The 18,840-nt window shown below is 48.8% G+C and overlaps 1 protein-coding gene across 4 annotated transcripts in view; it reads left to right on the top strand.

Moving 5' to 3' along the window:
* The first annotated feature begins 1,342 nt into the window (after window positions 1-1,342).
* dhrs7b (dehydrogenase/reductase (SDR family) member 7B) overlaps window positions 1,343-18,840 on the top strand; it is a 28,115-nt gene continuing 10,617 nt past the window's right edge. Inside the window, exons 1-4 of one of the 4 annotated variants that reach the window (XM_078417615.1) lie at window positions 1,343-1,379; window positions 13,008-13,183; window positions 16,427-16,542; window positions 17,414-17,624. In XM_078417615.1, the coding sequence (XP_078273741.1) occupies window positions 13,012-13,183; window positions 16,427-16,542; window positions 17,414-17,624 (499 nt within the window). In that variant the 5' untranslated portion in view covers window positions 1,343-1,379; window positions 13,008-13,011. Of the gene's footprint in view, window positions 1,380-1,525; window positions 1,628-7,559; window positions 7,636-12,635; window positions 12,767-13,007; window positions 13,184-16,426; window positions 16,543-17,413; window positions 17,625-18,840 lie in introns of those variants that run through there. The other 3 variants (XM_078417616.1, XM_078417617.1, XM_078417618.1) reach the window with 3 other exon arrangements.

Here is an 18,840-nt window from a genome sequence, read left to right as displayed (position 1 = left end):
AGATGGAGCTCTTAAAGATAGTGGAGTCAGTGGGTATGGGGAGAAGGCAGGAACGTGGTCCTGATTGAGAATGATCAGCCATGATCACATTGAATGGTGGTGCTGGCTCGAAGGGCCGAATGTCCTGCTCCTGCACCTATTGTCTATTGTCTACTGTCCTGCACCTATCGTCTATTGTCAATCATCACCAATGCAATGCCTTACCATTTATCCTTATCAATTACCATGCATACCTTTTCTACCTTTCCTGCACTATATTTGCTATTCCTTGGAGAGGCATTTAAAATTATTTTCCTCAAATTCTCCCTCTCATTGAAACCTAATTATCTTGGCCCACCTCCTTATGTTGTACAGTCTATATAGTTCATGTTCTTTAATTGAAAAACTATACCTTGTCCTATTCTGCGTTCTTGGTAAGTGATGTTATAGATTATTTCAGAGCAGCCCTCCAACCTTTAGTTTAGAGATACAGCGTGGAAACAGGCCCTTCGGCCCTACGGGTCCGCGCCGACCAGCGATCCCCGCAAACATTAACACTATCCTACGCCCACTAGGGACAATTTTCTTTTGCACTTACCAAGCCAATTAACCTGCAAACCTGTACGTTTTTGGAGTGCGGGAGGAAACCGAAGATCTCGGAGAAAATCCACGCAGGTCACGGGGAGAACGTACAAACTCCGTACAGACGGCGCCCGTAGTCAGGATCGAACCCGGGTCTCCGGCGCTGCATTCGCTGTAAGGCTGCAACTCTACCGCTGCGCCACCGTGACCGCCCAAATCTGTAAAGTACTCATTCTCCATCTTGGTCATCTCTGATATGAAAATTCCTGGTCATAGAGTTATACAGTATGGAAACAGGCCCTTCGGCCCAACTTGCCCGTGCCGACCAACATGCCCGATCTACAATATTCCCAACTTGCTGTGTTTGGCCCATATCCCTCTAAACCTGTCTTATTCGTGTTCCTGTTTACATGTTGTGCTGCTGCAAATAAGAATGCTATTTGTTCTATCTTGGACATAGGACAATAAAACTCTCTTGAATGATCACATACGGAGAACAAATTCACACAAGGAGGGTTATTTACATGGTGCAATTGTTTCCTCTCGCCATTTCTCGCTCTGTTGCGAGGACTGAGGTCTATTCCACCGGGGTTAAGTTAAATTAAATGGTGAAAGAGTGTTTCATTCCCAATGAGACATCATTGAAGGATACACAGAGAGAGCGTGGCGGAACCAAAGAGCGGGGCGGCGGGATCAGCCCGGACCCGCGCGTCATCCCCTCTTCCCCGGCTGCTGATTGGCGGAGCGGGCTGTCGGTCAGCGCGGGGGGGGGCGGGGACGGGACCGGATGTGGACGCGGGACCGGATTTGGGGCGCGGGTGAGTGCGGGGCCGGGGGGCAGGAGTGCGGCGACGGGCCGAGCGGCCGCACAACGCCCGTCACTGGGATCTGGAGGGTCTGCAATCGCCAGCTGGACCTCCAGCCGCGGGCGGGGAGGGGAGGGGAGGGGGGGGCGGCCTCTGGGTTTTGCACCAATTACTGTTTATAATTTATTGACATTTATATTTGTTTATTGTCCTATCTGTCAGTGAGCGCTGTGTTTACAGGCCTGTTATTGCTGCTGCAAGTGAGTATTTCATTGTAGAGTCTCTATTGAGCAGAGTCTTACAGCGTGTAAACAGGCCCTTCGGCCCAACCTGCCCATGTTGACCAACCTGCCCATGTTGACCAACCTGCCCATGTTGACCAACCTGCCCATGTTGACCAACCTGCCCATGTTGACCAACCTGCCCATGTTGACCAACCTGCCCATGTTGACCAACCTGCCCATGTTGACCAACTCGTCCATGTTGACCAACATGCCCATGTTGCCCAACTTGCCCATGTTGACCAACGTGCCCATGTTGACCAATGTGCCCATGTTGACCAACCTGCCCATGTTGACCAACCTGCCCATGTTGACCAACCTGCCCATGTTGACCAACTCGTCCATGTTGACCAACGTGCCCATGTTGACCAACTCGTCCATGTTGACCAACCTGCCCATGTTGACCAACTCGTCCATGTTGACCAACGTGCCCATGTTGACCAACCTGCCCATGTTGACCAACCTGCCCATGTTGACCAACCTGCCCATCTTGACCAACCTGCCCATGTTGACCAACCTGCCCATGTTGACCAACCTGCCCATGTTGACCAACCTGCCCATGTTGACCAACCTGCCCATGTTGACCAACCTGCCCATGTTGACCAACCTGCCCATGTTGACCAACCTGCCCATGTTGACCAACCTGCCCATGTTGACCAACCTGCCCATGTTGACCAACCTGCCCATGTTGACCAACCTGCCCATGTTGACCAACCTGCCCATGTTGACCAACCTGCCCATGTTGACCAACCTGCCCATGTTGACCAACCTGCCCATGTTGACCAACCTGCCCATGTTGACCAACCTGCCCATGTTGACCAACCTGCCCATGTTGACCAACCTGCCCATGTTGACCAACCTGCCCATGTTGACCAACCTGCCCATGTTGACCAACTCGTCCATGTTGACCAACTCGTCCATGTTGACCAACGTGCCCATGTTGACCAACTCGTCCATGTTGACCAACCCGCCCATGTTGACCAACCTGCCCATGTTGACTAACTTGCCCATCTTCACCAACTTGCTCATCTTCACCAACTTGCCCAAGTTGACTAACTTGCCCATCTTCACCAACTTGCTCATCTTCACCAACTTGCCCATGTTGATCAGCTTACCCATGTTGACCAACCTGCCCATGTTGACCAACTTGCCCCATCTACACCAGTCGCACCTGCAGACATTAAGGCCATTCACACTGCCTTCGGAGGCAGAGAATCCCACAGGTTCACAACTCTCTGGGTGAAAAAGTCTTTCCTCATCTCAGTCCTAAATGGCCTACCCCCTTATTCTTTAAAGTGTGACCTCTGGTTCTGGACTCCCCCAACATCGGGAACATGTTTCCTGCCTCTTACGTGTCCAATCCCTTAATAATCATATATGTTTCAATAAGATCCCCTCTCATCCTAAATTGCAGTGTATACAAGCCCAGTCGCTCCAGTCTTTCAACATATGACACTCCAGCCACCCCGGGAATTAACCTCGTGAACCTATGCTGCACTCCCTCAATAGCAAGAATGTCCTATCCATGTACCTGTCCAAGTGTCCTTTAATAATTGTTATAGTCCCTGCCTCAACTACCTCCTCTACATTCCTTCTCTCCAGAGATGCTGCCTGTCCCACTGAGTTACTCAAGCATTTTATGTCTGTCTTTGATTTAAACCAACATCTGCAGTTCTTTCCTACCTCCTCTATAGATTGTACCATACGCCCACTACACTCAGTGTGAAAATATTGCCTCTCAGCTTCCTATTAAATCTTCTCCCCCTCCCCCCTCACCTTAAACCTCTGGTTCTTGATTCCCCTACTATGGGCACGAGACTGTGCGTTTACCCTATCTATTTGCCTCTTGATTTTGTATGCCTCTATAAGATCACTCCTCATCCTCCTGCGCTCCAAAGAATAAAGTCCTAGCCTGCCCCAACCTCTCCATGTAGCTCAAGTCCCGAAATGCTGGCAACATCTTTGTAAATCTCTGCACACTTTCCAGCTTAACAACAACCTTCCTATAGCAGGGTGACCAAAACGGACCACTATACTGCAAATGTGGGCTCACTAATGGCATGTACAACTGTAACTTTACAACCCAACTGCTATACCCCACATCACATTCAAATGAAAAAAGAGTCATAGTGCTTAAAAACAGCAGCCCTTGTTGGAGCGAGCCCAAGTGTTCATCGCCTATCCACCCATCTGCCAAAACCCCCCCACCTATAACCACCTATCACTTGCCAAACTTTGGCCCGCTCCCACCCCCAACCCCGACAACAATCTGCCTGAAGAAGGGTCCCGACCCAAAACATTTTTGATCCACGTTCTCCAGAGAGCATACCCGACCCGCTGAGTTACTCCAGCACTTTGTGCTCTTTTGCAAACCAGCATCTGCAGTTCCTTGAGTCTAAATTCAAATGAGAGCTAGCCAGGTGGAGTAAGAAGAACAAAACCGGAAAATGTTGGAAACACTCATTAGGTCGAGCAGCATCTGTGGAGAGAGTTAGCGTTTAAGGACTGAATGTCTTTGTTCCTCTCCACCTGCTGCCAGATCTGCCGGGTGTTTCCAATATTTTCCATTTTGAATTCAGATTTTGAGCATCTGAAAATGGCGGAAAGGTTCCTTCCATTTGGCGGCATCTCTAGGAGCCAGAGAGTGATAAAGTGTGGATACAGGCCCAACTTGCCCACAGCAGCCAACGTCCTGAGTCCTGTGTGGAGCGGCATAATTTCTACCCCAGTGTAGCATGAACGTGAGTTTGTTTCAAAATTTGAACATTGTAATCCAGGTTTAACTGTGGAACATTACCTTGTTGACATCTGTTGGATGACATGCGAATCTAAGACTGCGTTCTTTGGCTTGGAAGTACACACAGATCCCAATGTATTGATAGACACAAAATGTTGGAGGAACTCAGCGGGACAGGCAGCATTTCTGGATAGAAGGAATGGGTGACGTTTCGGATCAAGACTCTTCATCAGAATGTATCCCAATGTGTAGACGTATTTGTAGATCCACCTGTGTTCTCCATTAACCAATAATGCAAAGCAAATGATGCAGTATTTGTGCTGCCCTGCTCTTCAGAGATATAGTCTGGGGTTGAATTGAAAAGTGCTTCATTGGCTGTGAAAAATGTTGCCCGCGGAAAAATTAAATATGTATGGGATTTTAGAATCCCAAGTTATTCAGTTACTGAGCCTACAACTCTGTTTTGTTCAGTTGTTGAATTTTATTTAGATACCTCAGAGTACTGTGAAAGGTTTTGATGTTAAAAAGTGCTTTGGAGAAGGTGCAGAAAATGGTACATAGATGAAACCCGAACAGACATACTGTCATTAGCAGAGTCTAATTCCCACCGTAAAAATGTACAAAGGACAAGTGTGCGGCATGGTGGCGCAGTGGTAGCGTTGCTGCCTCACAGCGCCAGAGACATGGTTCGATCATGACTGAGGGTGCAGTCTGTATTGTACATTAATGCTGTGCAGTCTGTTTGTACATTATCTCTGTAACTGCGTGGGCTTTCTCCAGGCGCTCCGGTTTCCCCCCCCCACACTCCAAAGACGTACAGGTTTGTAGGTTAATTGGCTTCGGTAAAAATTGTAAATTGTGTAGGATAGTGCTAGTGTACAGGGAGATAGCGGGTCAGCACGGACTTGGTGGGCCGAAGGGCCAGTTTCCATGCTGTAGATCTAACGTCTAAACAGCTGCTACCTTGCTGTACAAACCTCTTCACTAACGTCATTGGAAATGGACCAGCTTAGTCGTCCAGTTTGGCCCACAGGTTGATTGAAAGATGCATTGAAACAGGCCCTTCAGCCCACCCCACGCCGACCATCAATCACCTGCTCACACTAGTTCTATGTTTTCCTATTTTCTTATCCACTCCCTACACACTAGGAACAATTTACAGACGTCAATGAACTTTCAAACCTGCACGTCTTTGGGATAGTTTTATTTAGTTTAGAGATACAGGGCGGAAACAGGCCTTTCGGCCCACCGAGTCCGCTGACTAGCGATCCCCGCACACCAGCACTATCCTACACACACTAGGGACAACTTATAATTTTACCAAGCCAATTAACCCACAAACCTGTTGGAAAGAACTGCAGATGCTGGTTTAAATCAAAGGTAGGCACAAAATGTTGGAGTAACCCAGCAGGACGGGCAGCATCTCTGGAGAGAAGGAATGGGTGACGTTTCGGGTCGAGACCCTTCTTGGGTCTTCTGGCACCTCTTACAGTGCCAGAGATCCAGGTTTGATCCTGACTACGGGTGCTGTCTGTACAGAGTTTGTACGTTCTCACTGGGTCAGACAGCGCCTCTGGAGAACATGGATAGGTGACGTTTCGGATCGGGATCCTCCTTCAGACTGATTGTAGTAGGGAGGTGAAAGTTAGCAGAGAAAGGTGTAGTGAGACAAACCCAGGCATGTGATAGGTGGATACAGGTGAGGGGGAAGGGATGAAAGGCAGATGGGTGAACAGAGGCCAGAGATGAAAGAACAAAAGGCATGAGATAAGGAGACAATGGTAGCAGAGGTGTGAAATGTGAAGCCAGAGGAAAGGATATAGGTGGATTGGGGGGGGGAGGAGGAGGAGGAGGGTTGTTGATTGTGGAAGGCACACAGGGAGAAGAGAGGGAAAAAGATGAGGATACTTTTTAGTAGGTTATCTACAATTGAAGAATTCAATGTTCATACTGGGACAGGCAGCATCTGTAGAGATAAGGAATTGGTGGTGTTTTGGGTCGAGACCCTTCTTCAGACAGAGCAGCATTTTGTGCCTATCTTTGGTGGAAACCAGCATCTGCAGTTCCTTCCTACACTCAATGTTCACACTATTGGGTTGTATAATTGTCCAAGCGGAACGTGAGGTGCTTAGTTTAGTTTGGAGATACAGCGCAGTAACAGGCCCTTCGGCCCACCGAGACCACGCCGACTAGCGATCCCCGCACATTAACACCCACTAGGGACAATTTTTAAATTTACCAAGCCAATTAAGCTACAAACCTGCACGTCGTTGGAGTGTGGGAGGAAACTGAAGATCTCGGAGAAAACCTACGCAGGTCACGGGGTGAACGTACAAACTCCGTACAGACAGCGCCCGTAGTCGGGATCGAACCCGGGTCTCCGGCGCTGCATTCGCTGTAAGGCAGCAACTCTACCGCTGCGCCACCGTGACCGCCCTAGGTGCTGTTCCTCCAGTTTCCATGTGGCCAGACTCTGGCAACGGCGGAGGCCCAGGACAGAGATGCTGAATGAATGAATACTTTATCGCCACTTGTGACAGGACACAGTGAAATTCTTTGCTTGTATACCCAAGGTGTGCAAATAGTCGCCTATAAAGGGCACTGGAAAAGTTACAGGGTATCCGTGCCAGGTCCCCCATTGTTCTCCCCCCACCCCCCTTCTCACGGTGGTCCCCCCCACGCTGGGTCCCCATTGCTCTTCCCTCTTCCTCCCGGCGGTCCCTATTGTCCGTTGCTCTTCTTCCTCCTTCACAGCGGTCCCCCAATGTTCTTCCCCCTCCCCACGCTGGGTCCCCCATTGCTCTTCCCCCTCCCTCACGGCGCCCCCCCCCCCCCCACGCCGGGTCCTCCTCCTTTGTCCATTGTGCAGCCTCCATTGTCCTCCGTCACCAGGTTGGTGAGGGATTATTCAACGCTGTCATCTTCCTGGGACATTCCAACACACATCAGAAGGCTTGGTCTCCCTCTGCTGGCCCAGCTGATAACTGCAGGACATGACCGAGCCTCTCAGACTAAACAGTCCAAGGTTGAATTCTTGGCACTGAAGGAAGGGAAACTCCAAAGTATTCTTGCTCCCGATTATTATCCAGACCTGCTGTGAGAACGTTTGTTTTTTGTGGCTGTACGTTGTTCAGTTTTGTTTGTTTCTTTACCCTCCTGTCCTTGGGGAAGGTTGAATAGTGATGACACAAGGAACTGCAGATGCTGGCTTACAACAAAAACGACACAAAGTGCTGGAGTAACTCAGCAGGTCAGGCAGAGTCTCTGGAGAATGTGGATAGTTGCCGTTTCAGGCTGGGTTCCTTCATATTGATTGTTGGGGGGGGAAGAAAGCTGGAAGGGGGGGTAGTGATCAAGCCTTTCAAATGGTCTGAAGAAGGGTTTCGTCACCTATTCCTTTACTCCAGAGATGCTGTCTGACCCGCTGAGTTACTCCAGCTTTTTGTGTCTATCTCCTGTGAAATGATAGGTGGCTACAGGTGTTTGTGTGTGTGTGGGGGGGGGGGAGGGTTGGAAGATGGTTGGATGTAACCTGTATCCCCTTCAGCTGAGAGTTTGGACAGGCTAGGACTTTATTCCTTGGAGTGCAGGAGGCTGAGGGGTGATCTTATAGAGGTGTGTAAAATCATGAGGGGAATGGATATTGTGAATGCACGGTATATTTTACACAGAGGAGCGGAATCAAGAACCAGAGCACTTAGGTTTAAGGTAAGAGGGGAAAGATTTAATAGGAACACGAGGGACAACCTTTCCACAGAGGTTAGAAAAAACATGGAAAAATAGGTGTAGGAGTATGCCATTTGGCCCTTCGAGCCAGCACCGCCAAAGTTGGTGGGTATATGGATCGAGCTGCCCGAGATGGGACTGCAACAGCATTTAAAATGCATTTTGACAGGTACGTTATAGGAAGGGTTTAGAGGGATACGAGTCCACATTAGACTAGCTTAGATGAGGCATCTTGGTCGGCATGGACAAGTTGGGCTGAAGGGCCTGTTTCCGTGCTGTACGAGTCAATGACTAATCCTGTGGAGACGACAGTTTCAGAAGAGTAGGACAGGGAAAACAATAAGTGAATAACGGCCCTGCTGTCAGGACAAGGGAACAAGACCCAGGGGTTTGAAGAACAAGTTAAGCACAGTGATAGATGAGTAGCGTAGACCCTCATGACTTGTCAACAAATTCCAGTTACTGCCAGCTCTTCCAAAGGAAACAAGCAGCTGATTAATGAAGATCTTTCAAGCAAATGGACCTGGCTGTTGCTGGGGAAGCGAAGGTTGAGCGGGGCTCCAGGGAACATTGATGTTTGTCTCGAACGCTGCCGGTGGGTTCGGCTGAAGCTTTTCATGTGGAGAGCAATGAGAATGTGTAACCGCCCTGTCAGAGTTGTAGAGGGAACAGGGCTGAGGCATGTCAAGGTAAGCAGGGTGAGTGGCTCAGGGTGGAAGGATTAACCTGAGCATTTGGATAGCAGTAACGGGATCGTTCCGAGTCAGCATGGATTTACGAAGGGGAAATCATGCTTGACAAATCTACTGGAATTTTTTGAGGATGTAACTAGGAAAATTGACAAGGGAGAGTCAGTGGATGTGGTGTACCTCGACTTTCAGAAAGCCTTCGACAAGGTCCCACATAGGAGATTAGTGGGCAAAATTAGGGCACATGGTATTGGGGGTAGGGTACTGACATGGATAGAAAATTGGTTAACAGACAGAAAGCAAAGAGTGGGGATAAATGGGTCCCTTTCGGAATGGCAGGCAGTGACCAGTGGGGTACCGCAAGGTTCGGTGCTGGGACCCCAGCTATTTACGATATACATTAATGACTTAGACGAAGGGATTAAAAGTACCATTAGCAAATTTGCAGATGATACTAAGTTGGGGGGTAGTGTGAATTGTGAGGAAGATGCAATAAGGCTGCAGGGTGACCTGGACAGGTTGTGTGAGTGGGCGGATACATGGCAGATGCAGTTTAATGTAGATAAGTGTGAGGTTATTCACTTTGGAAGTAAGAATAGAAAGGCAGATTATTATCTGAATGGTGTCAAGTTAGGAGGAGGGGGCGTTCAACGAGATCTGGGTGTCCTAGTGCATCAGTCAATGAAAGGAAGCATGCAGGTTCAGCAGGCAGTGAAGAAAGCCAATGGAATGTTGGCCTTCGTAACAAGAGGAGTTGAGTATAGGAGCAAAGAGGTCCTTCTACAGTTGTACCGGGCCCTGGTGAGACCGCACCTGGAGTACTGTGTGCAGTTTTGGTCTCCAAATTTGAGGAAGGATATTCTTGCTATGGAGGGCGTGCAGCGTAGGTTCACTAGATTAATTCCCGGAATGGCGGGACTGTCGTATGTTGAAAGGCTGGAGCGATTGGGTTTGTATACACTGGAATTTAGAAGGATGGGGGATTGGACACATTAGAGGCAGATAACATGTTCCCAATGTTGGGGGAGTCCAGAACAAGGGGCCACAGTTTGAGAATAAGGGGTAGGCCATTTAGAACGGAGATGAGGAAGAACTTTTTCAGTCAGAGGGTGGTGAAGGTGTGGAATTCTCTGCCTCAGAAGGCAGTGGAGGCCAGTTCGTTGGATGCTTTCAAGAGAGAGCTGGATAGAGCTCTTAAGGATAGCGGAGTGAGGGGGTATGGGGAGAAGGCAGGAACGGGGTACTGATTGATAGTGATCAGCCATGATCGCATTGAATGGCGGTGCTGGCTCGAAGGGCTGAATGGCCTACTCCTGCACCTATTGTCTATTGTCTATTGTCTATTGTAAACGTTTGTGTAGGAAGGAACTGCAGATGCTGCTTTAAACCAAAGAAAGACACAAACATCTGGGGTAACTCAGTGGGTCAGGCAGCATCTCTGGATAACATGGAGAGGTGACGTTTCACAGAGTGCTGGAGTAACTCAGTGGGTCAGGCAGCATCTCTGGAGAACATGGATAGGTGACGTTTCACAGAGTGCTGGAGTAACTCAGCGGGTCAGGCAGCATCTCTGGAGAAAAGGAATAGGTGACATTTTGGGGCGAGACCCTTCGACAGACAGATCAAGATGCCTCATCTATGCTAGTCCCATTTGCCCGCATTTGGCCCATCTTCAGCATGAGTTTCCTCTGGGTACTTTGGGTTTCCTCCCGCATCCCAAAGACCTGTGGATTTGTAGGGTATTTGGCCTTTGTAAAACTGCCCCACGTGTATTGGAGATAGAACTAGTATGAACGGGTTATCAATGGTCGGCGTGGACTGGATGGGCCGAAGGGCATGTCTCCTAAACTACACTGTCCTGTGACGTTCAGTTGAATACCTCGTACATAACATCAGAGAGGGAGTGAGAAAAGCAAGGTGGTTCTTGCTCTGTATTAAATCACTGTTTTGCATTTCTGGGTTTGTTCAAAAGCCAAACAATGATTAATTGCTGCTGGAGGATCGTGGACTGAGCCGACTTCCTCTGCCCAGTTCACCTTTCCTCTACATGTTTGGCAGTCCTGCAATCCTGTTCCTCCACGTATTCCAGTGGCTGTTTATTTAATTCCCTTCCCCGTATCTGTGGCCACTTCCTGCTGGAGTCAGAACAGGAAGTCTAGAGGCAGCTGTAAAATGTTCCCAGACCACAGATGACAGATGTGTGGGTGATTTCACATGGATTTGTTGAATCTAAACTGAAAAGCTGCCTCGTTCAGCACCCAAGCTGACAGGAAGAGCCACGACAAGTTACGTTGAGTGAGTGGGCAAAAGTTTTGAAAGGAGACAGAAGGCAACACATACATTGGAGCTGCTAGAGGAGGTAGTTGAGGCTGGATTTGGAAAGTCGGGCAAAGCAGCAGCAGATAGAATTTAATCCAGACAAGTCAATGGTGACGCATTTTTAGTTTAGTTGAGAGATACAGCATAGAAACAGGCAATTTACAGAGGCCAATGTTCATGGTGAGATAAGAGAAGGTGGAATGGATCAACGATAGTCATAGAGTGATACAGTGTGGAAACAGGCCCTTTAGTACAACTAGCCCACACTGGCCAACATGTCCCAGCTACACTAGTCCCACCTGCCTGCATTTGCCCCATATCCCTCCAAATCTGAACTATCCATGTACCTGTCTCACTGTTTCTCAAATGTTGGGATAGTTCCAGCCTCAACTACCTCCTCTGGCAGCTTGTTACATACACCCGCCACCCTCTGTGTGAAAAAGTTACCCCTCAGATTCCTATTAAATCTTTTCCCCTTCACCTTAAAACTACGTCCTCTGGTCCTCGATCACCTACTCTGGGCAAGAGACACTGTGTATCTACCTGATCTATTCCTCTCATGATTTTATACACAAATAATATGAGTGTAAGAGTCAGGAAGTCATGATGATGTTATGGGGGGAGAACAGAACTGCACGCAAGACTCCAACTAGGTTTAGCCGCATTTGGAGCATCGTGTACAGTTTTGGTTGCCCCAGTAGTTTAGTTTAATTTAGAGATACAGCGCGGAAACAGGCCCTTCGGCCCACCGGGTCCGTGCCGACCAGCGATCCCCGCACATTAACACCATCCTACACACACTAGGGACAATTTTTACATTTACCCAGCCAATTAACCTACAAACCTGCACGTCTTTGGAGTGTGGGAGGAAACCGGAGATCTCGGAGAAAACCTACGCAGGTCACGGGGAGAACGTACAAACTCCGTAGTCGGGATGGAACCCGGGTCTCCGGCGCTGCATTCGCTGTAAGGCAGCAACTCTACCGCTGCGCCACCGTGCCGCACCTAAAGGAACATTACAGGAAGGATGTGGAGGCATTGGAAAGGTGCAGAGGAGGTCTACAAGGACAATGCCTGGATTGGGGGGGGCAATAGGTAGAGGGAGAGACGTTGCAGATTTACATTGTTATCTCTGGAACGTCAGAGGTTGAGGGGAGACCTGATAGAATTATATAAAATTATGAGAGGTATAGATCAGATAGACAATAAGAACCTCTTTTTCAGGACAAAAATAACTAGAGGGCAGTACTAGAGGGCAGAGCTTTAATGTGAGAGGGGTGTAGAAAGTTAATAGGAGATACGTGGGGCAAGGTTTGCTTTGTACAGGGTGTTTGGCTGGAACCAGCTGCTGGGAGTGCAGGTGCTGCTTACTCCATTGTTTCTGTGGCATGTAAGTGTGCATAGTGACGGGCTCTCTCTTCCCTCACCCCCCGTCCATCTGTTAGTGAACTCCGAGTGGCTGAAATCAAAGCCAAGTTTGGATGAGACCTTCCCCCTGCTGAAAATAGGCCCTGCAGCTGTTGCTGATGTAATGGTGGCTTTGCGCATCCACGCTCAGCTCTCATTCGCTGGTGGGGAATTAGCCGAGCTAAATGTGGACACTGCCCCAGAGTCGAGGACTGTAGGATTGCAGGTGCTGGCGTTTGGGTGAGACGTTTATTTAAGGCTTGGTTGCCCTTGGAGTCGACAGTAAAGATCACACCATGTTCTTCCAGCAGCAGGAGAGTTTGTTTCAGTCCATTGGGTCCCATCTCAAACCCCGGCGTTTCATGACTGCTCGAATACCTGGAAGCAACCCCTTCCCCTTTAACTGGGCTGCCGTTGGTTTGCAGGCACTGGAAACGATTAGCTTTGTTCGCTAATGTCTGTGTTTCTCTCTGGCCCCCAGGAGAATGCTGTACAAGGGGACTCTGGTGCAAGTAACATCGTCCAACCTGCTGCCCTTGTTGCTGGGCAGTGTCGGGCTTGTCCTGTTGTACAAAATGCTGCAGAGGATGAAGGAGAGAGCTTACGTCCAGGATACTGTGGTGGTGATAACAGGAGCCAGCTCCGGCCTGGGCAAAGGTAAGAACATTGCAGCATGATTAGCTTTAGGTTTATTATTGTCACGCGCACCCAGGTACAGTGAACAGCTTTGTTTTGCACACTAACTAGGGTTGCCAACTGTCCCGTATTAGCTGGGACATCCCGTACTTTGGACTAAATTGGTTTGTCCCTTACGGGACCGTCCTTGTCCCGTATTAGGCCCGGGGAGGTGCTGTAGGCCCGGACACTGTAGGCCCGGACATTGTAGGCCCGGGGGGGGGGGGGGGGGCACTGAAGGCCCGGACACTGTAGGCCTGGGGGGGGGGGCACTGAAGGCCCGGACACTGTAGGCCTGGGGGGGTGCTGAAGGCTCGGATACTGTAGGCTCGGACACTGTAGGCCCGGACACTGTAGGCCTGGGGGGACGCTGAAGGCCCGGACACTGTAGGCCCGGACACTGTAGGCCTGGGGGGACGCTGAAGGCCCGGACACTGTAGGCCTGGGGGGACGCTGAAGGCCCGGACACTGTAGGCCCGGGGGGCTCTGTAGGCCCAGACAGTGTAGGCTGACAGAGTGTGTTCGGGGAGCGGAACGGAGTGTTGGCCTAATGAAGATTGCCTAGCACTCGGCCCCGCTCCCCGAACACACTCCGTTAGCCTACACTGTCCCGGCCTACAGCGGCCCGCGGGGGCTGAGTGTGTACGCCTAACGGAGGTTGCATAGCAACCCACCTCCCGGCCCGGACGGCCGCCATTGGTGGAGCGGGAGCACATGCCCGCTGGCTGGGTGAGGTCACGTGGGGCGCGGGCAGTGACATCACTTTTTGTCCCTTATTTGGGAGTGAGAAAGTTGGCAACCTTAATACTAACCAAAGCGATAATATGGAGACACATGGATCTGCAGATGCTGGTTTACAAAAAAAAAGTAAAGTTCCAAAGTGCTGGAGTAACTCAGCGGATCAGGCAGCTTCCATGCAGAACATGGACAGTTGATGTTTCGGGTTGGGACCCTTTTGCGGACTTGGATAATACCACACATAAATATAATCAAGTCAAACTCAAGTACAATAAATAGAGCTAAGGGGAAGATACAGAGTGCAGGATATAGTTCTCAGCCTTGGTACGCATCAGTTCCAGAGACATAGTCCAATGTCCGCAATGGGGTAGAGGAGAATCAGACAGTATCCGAGCTTATGGAAGGACCGTTCTGAAGCCTGATAACAGAGCAGGAGAAGCTGTTGCTGAGTTACTTCAAATACTAGAGGTACGTGGATAGGACAGGTTTAGAGGGATATGGGCCAAATGCAGGCAGGTGGGATTAGTGTAGATGGGGCAAGTTGGCGGTGTAGGCAAGGTGTGCCGAAGGGCCTGTTTCCACGCTGTATCACTGACTACAGGCCGTGGTTTTAAGGTCAGAGGGGGGATGTTTAAATGAGATGCACAGGGCAACCTTTCTGGGAAATAAACCCTGCAAAAGAAATTCTGATTATCCTATCGAAGCCTCTCATTATTGTATAAACTTCAATCAGGTAACCCTGCAATTTCCTGACTGTTATACTTAATGCCCCGACCAATGAAGGCAAGCATACCACATGCTTTCTTTGCTATACTTATCTGCATTGCCTGGAGCCCTAGACCCTTCTCTTCATCAATGCTGTTAAGCAAGGGTCGTGCCATTAACGGTATACTTTCCTTTTATATTTGACCTCCCAAAGTGCATCACCTCACACTTGCTCAGATTAAACTCCATCTGCCATTTCTCCACCCATTTCTGCAGCTGATCTATACTTCGCCTTCCTCTCTGCACCAATTTCTCTGTGGTCTGCACACGTTCTAACCAACTCATCGACAAGTTGTTTTATATATATATCACAAACAACAGAGGTCCCAGCACAGATCCCTGTGGAACTCCACTGGTTACAGACCTCTAGCCTGAACAACACATTTCCACCACAACCATCTGTCTTCTACCAGTCGGCCATTTCTGAATCCATACGACGAAGTCACTGTTAATCCCATGCATCTTAATCTTGTGCATCAGCTGACATGAGGGACTTTATCAAATGTCATACTGAAATCCATGCGGACAACATTCACTACCCAACCCTCATCAATCAGATTCATCACCTCCACAAAATGCGCAGTTAATAAGACACAACCTGTCATGTATAAAGCCATGCTGAATAGAAACATAGAAAATAGGTGCAGGAGGAGGCCATTTGGTCCTCCAAGCCAGCACCGCCATTCATTGTGATCATGACTGATCATCCACAATCAGTAACCCGTGCCTGCCTTCTCCCCATATCCCTTGATTCCACTAGCCTCTAGAGCTCTATCTAACTCTCTTTTAAATTCATCCAGTGAATTGGCCTCCACTGCCCTCTGTGGCAGAGAATTCCACAAATTCACAACTCTGGGTGAAAAAGTTTCTTCTCACCTCAGTTTTAAATGGCCTCCCCTTTATTCTTAGACTGTGTGTGTGGCCCCTGGTTCTAGACTCCCCCAACATTGGGAACTAATGTTCCTAATTGATCCATTCTCTTCCAAATGAGAGTAAATCCTACCCCTAAGTATCTTCTCTTCCAGGTTCACCACCCTATAATTATCTGGATTCTCCTCACGTCCTTTCTCAAACAAATGGAAACTGTTTCACCCATTTTACTCTGTCAAAGCCCTTTTGTTGTACACCTCTGTTAAATCTCTGCCACTACACGGACAGGTACATGGATAAGCATGGAAAAGGTTTCGAGCGACATGGGCCCAACACGGGCAGGTGGGACAAGTTTAGATTGGGCAATGTTCGAAGGAGCTGCAGATGCTGGTTTAAACCGAAGATAGACACAAAATGCTGAAGTAACTCAGCGAGACAGGCAGCATCTCTGGATATAAAGAATGGGCGACGTTTCAGGTCGAGACCCTTCTTCAGACTGAGTCAATTCTGAAGCATGAGTTTAGATTGGGTATTTTGGTCGGCGTGGGCAAGTTGGGCCGAAGGGCCTGTTTCCATGCTTCTATGACTCTATCTTCACTTTTAATTTTACCACCATTGACTGTCAAAGGTTTATGGTTTCGAATTCTTTCCGGAAAGCTTTGCTCATCTTCAACGATTCTCCTGTAAGATGCTCTGTGCAGTCTCTGTGGTGGACAAATGTCCCCCTGCTCTTTCATGCCAATGTACTAGATGGTGGTGATACATTGTGCGACGTGCCTTGAGCACATTTTGCTGTCTAAAGACAGATAATAGTTGCACCTGTAACTGGCGATCTGTGCTTTTTGCCATCAGATTGTGCGAGAGTCTTCCACGCAGCTGGTGCAAAGCTGGTCTTATGTGGCCGGGACCGGCAGAAACTGGACGAACTCACGAGGGAGCTGGCGGCAATGGCAAACGGCAAGAGAAAAGTAGGAGAGGTGCCGGGTCCAAGTAGCGGTGCGCGTTTAGTCCAAAAACAGAGGCCAGAAATGTAAGGGTAGCACAGTGGCGCAGCGGGTAGAACTGCTGCCTCACGGCGCCAGAGACCCGGGTTCGATCCTGTCCTCGGGTGATGTCTGTACATGTTACCCCTGTTGACCGCGTGGGTTTCCTCTGGGTGCTCCGGTTTCCTCCCAAATCCCAAAGACGTGCGGGTTTGTAGATTAATTGGCCCTCTGTAAATTGCCCCTAGTGTAATAGGGAGTGGATGAGAAAGTGGGATAACATAGAACTAGTGTGAACGGGTGATTGACGGCTGGCATGGACTTGATGGGCCGAAGGGTATGTTTCCGTGCTGTACCTTTCAATCAATTCAATCAACTATAAAATATTTATTGCTAAACCCAGTAAGGAATCTAAGAAATGTGTAGGAAGGAACTTCAGATGCTGGTTTATATCGAAGATAGACAAACATTCTGGGGTAACTCAGTGGGTCAGGCAGCATCACCTGGAGAAAAGGAATAGGTGACTTTTTGGATCGGAGCCTTTCTTCAGTCGAAAGATCCCTTCACCCAGAGAAGGGTTTTTGAAGGAAAACTAAAACACATGAAGGAATCTAAAGGGATATGAACAAAGAACAGCACAGGATCAGGCCCTTCAGCTGAACAGAAGCCAAGTGCTAAGTAACTCGATTCACAAGTGCCAATAAACGTGGCACTATTGCTAGTGAACACCAGGAACTGTAGATGGCTTATAAAAGAGGACCTGTCCACCCTCGTTGTAATTGGAAAGTATAGTTACGTGGGTTGTAAATGAAGACCGTTAGCGCTGTTTAACTCTCACATTGCCGCTTGTTCGCAGACGTACACGCCTCAGGTGGTGACATTTGACTTGACGGACGTGGACTCAGTGACCAACAGTACGGACGAGATCCTTAACTGCTACGGTCACGTGGATGTGCTCATCAACAACGCTGGCGTCAGTTACCGTGGGAACATTCTGGAAACGGCCGTGAGCGTCGATAAAGATGTCATGAATGTCAACTACTTTGGGCCAGTTGCTTTAACAAAAGGTAGTGTTCTGGGAGACGCCACAGAGGAAAACACAAAGCGGTCAGTAACTCAGCGGGTCAGGCAGCGTCCACAGAGGGAGTGGACAGACAAGGTCTCGGGTCTGGCCTGCTGCATATTGCCAACATTCTGTTTTTCAGAAAGAGCAAGAACTTAATGTGGTGTACCTCGACTTTCAGAAAGCCTTCGAAAAGGTCCCACATAGGAGATTGGTGGGCAAAATTAGAGCACATGGTATTGGAGGTAGGGTACTGACATGGATAGAAAGTTGGTTGACAGACAGAAAGCAAAGAGTGGGGATAAATGGGTCCCTTTCAGAATGGCAGGCAGTGACTAGTGGGGTACCGCAAGGCTCGGTGTTGGGACCGCAGCTATTTACAATATACATCAATGACTTGGATGAAGGGATTAAAAGTACCATTAGCAAATTTGCCGATGATACAAAGCTAGGTGGCAGTGTGAACTGTGAGGAAGATGCTATGAGGTTGCAGGGTGACTTGGACAGGTTGTTTGAGTGGGCGGATGCATGGCAGATGCAGTTTAATGTAGATAAGTGTGAGGTTATCCACTTTGGTGGTAAGAATAGGAAGGCAGAGTATTATCTGAATGGTGTCAAGTTAGGAACAGGGGACGTACAACGAGATCTGGGTGTCCTAGTGCATCAGTCACTGAAAGGAAGCATGCAGGTACAGCAGGCAGTGAAGAAAGCCAATGGAAAGTTGGCCTTCATAACAAGAGGAGTTGAGTATAGGAGCAAAGAGGTCCTTCTGCAGTTGTACAGGACCCTAGTGAGACCGCACCTGGAGTACTGTGTGCAGTTTTGGTCTCCAAATTTGAGGAAGGATATTCTTGCTATTGAGGGCGTGCAACGTAGGTTTACTAGGTTAATTCCCGGAATGGCGGGACTATCATATGTTGAAAGACTGGAGCGACTAGGCTTGTATACACTGGAATTTAGAAGGATGAGAGGAGATCTTATCGAAACGTATAAAATTATTAAGGGGTTGGACACGTTAGAGGCAGGAAACATGTTCCCAATGTTGGGGGAGTCCAGAACAAGGGCCACAGTTTAAGAATAAGGGGTAGGCCATTTAGAACTGAGATGAGGAAAAACTTTTTCAGTCAGAGAGTTGTGAATCTGTGGAATTCTCTGCCTCAGAAGGCAGTGGAGGCCAATTCTCTGAATGCATTCAAGAGAGAGCTAGATAGAGCTCTTAA

The sequence above is a fragment of the Rhinoraja longicauda genome, chromosome 21, assembly GCF_053455715.1.
Source record: "Rhinoraja longicauda isolate Sanriku21f chromosome 21, sRhiLon1.1, whole genome shotgun sequence".
NCBI lineage: Eukaryota > Metazoa > Chordata > Chondrichthyes > Rajiformes > Arhynchobatidae > Rhinoraja > Rhinoraja longicauda.
Note: the sequence above shows the minus strand (reverse complement) of the source record. Positions and strands in the feature narration are given on the sequence as shown.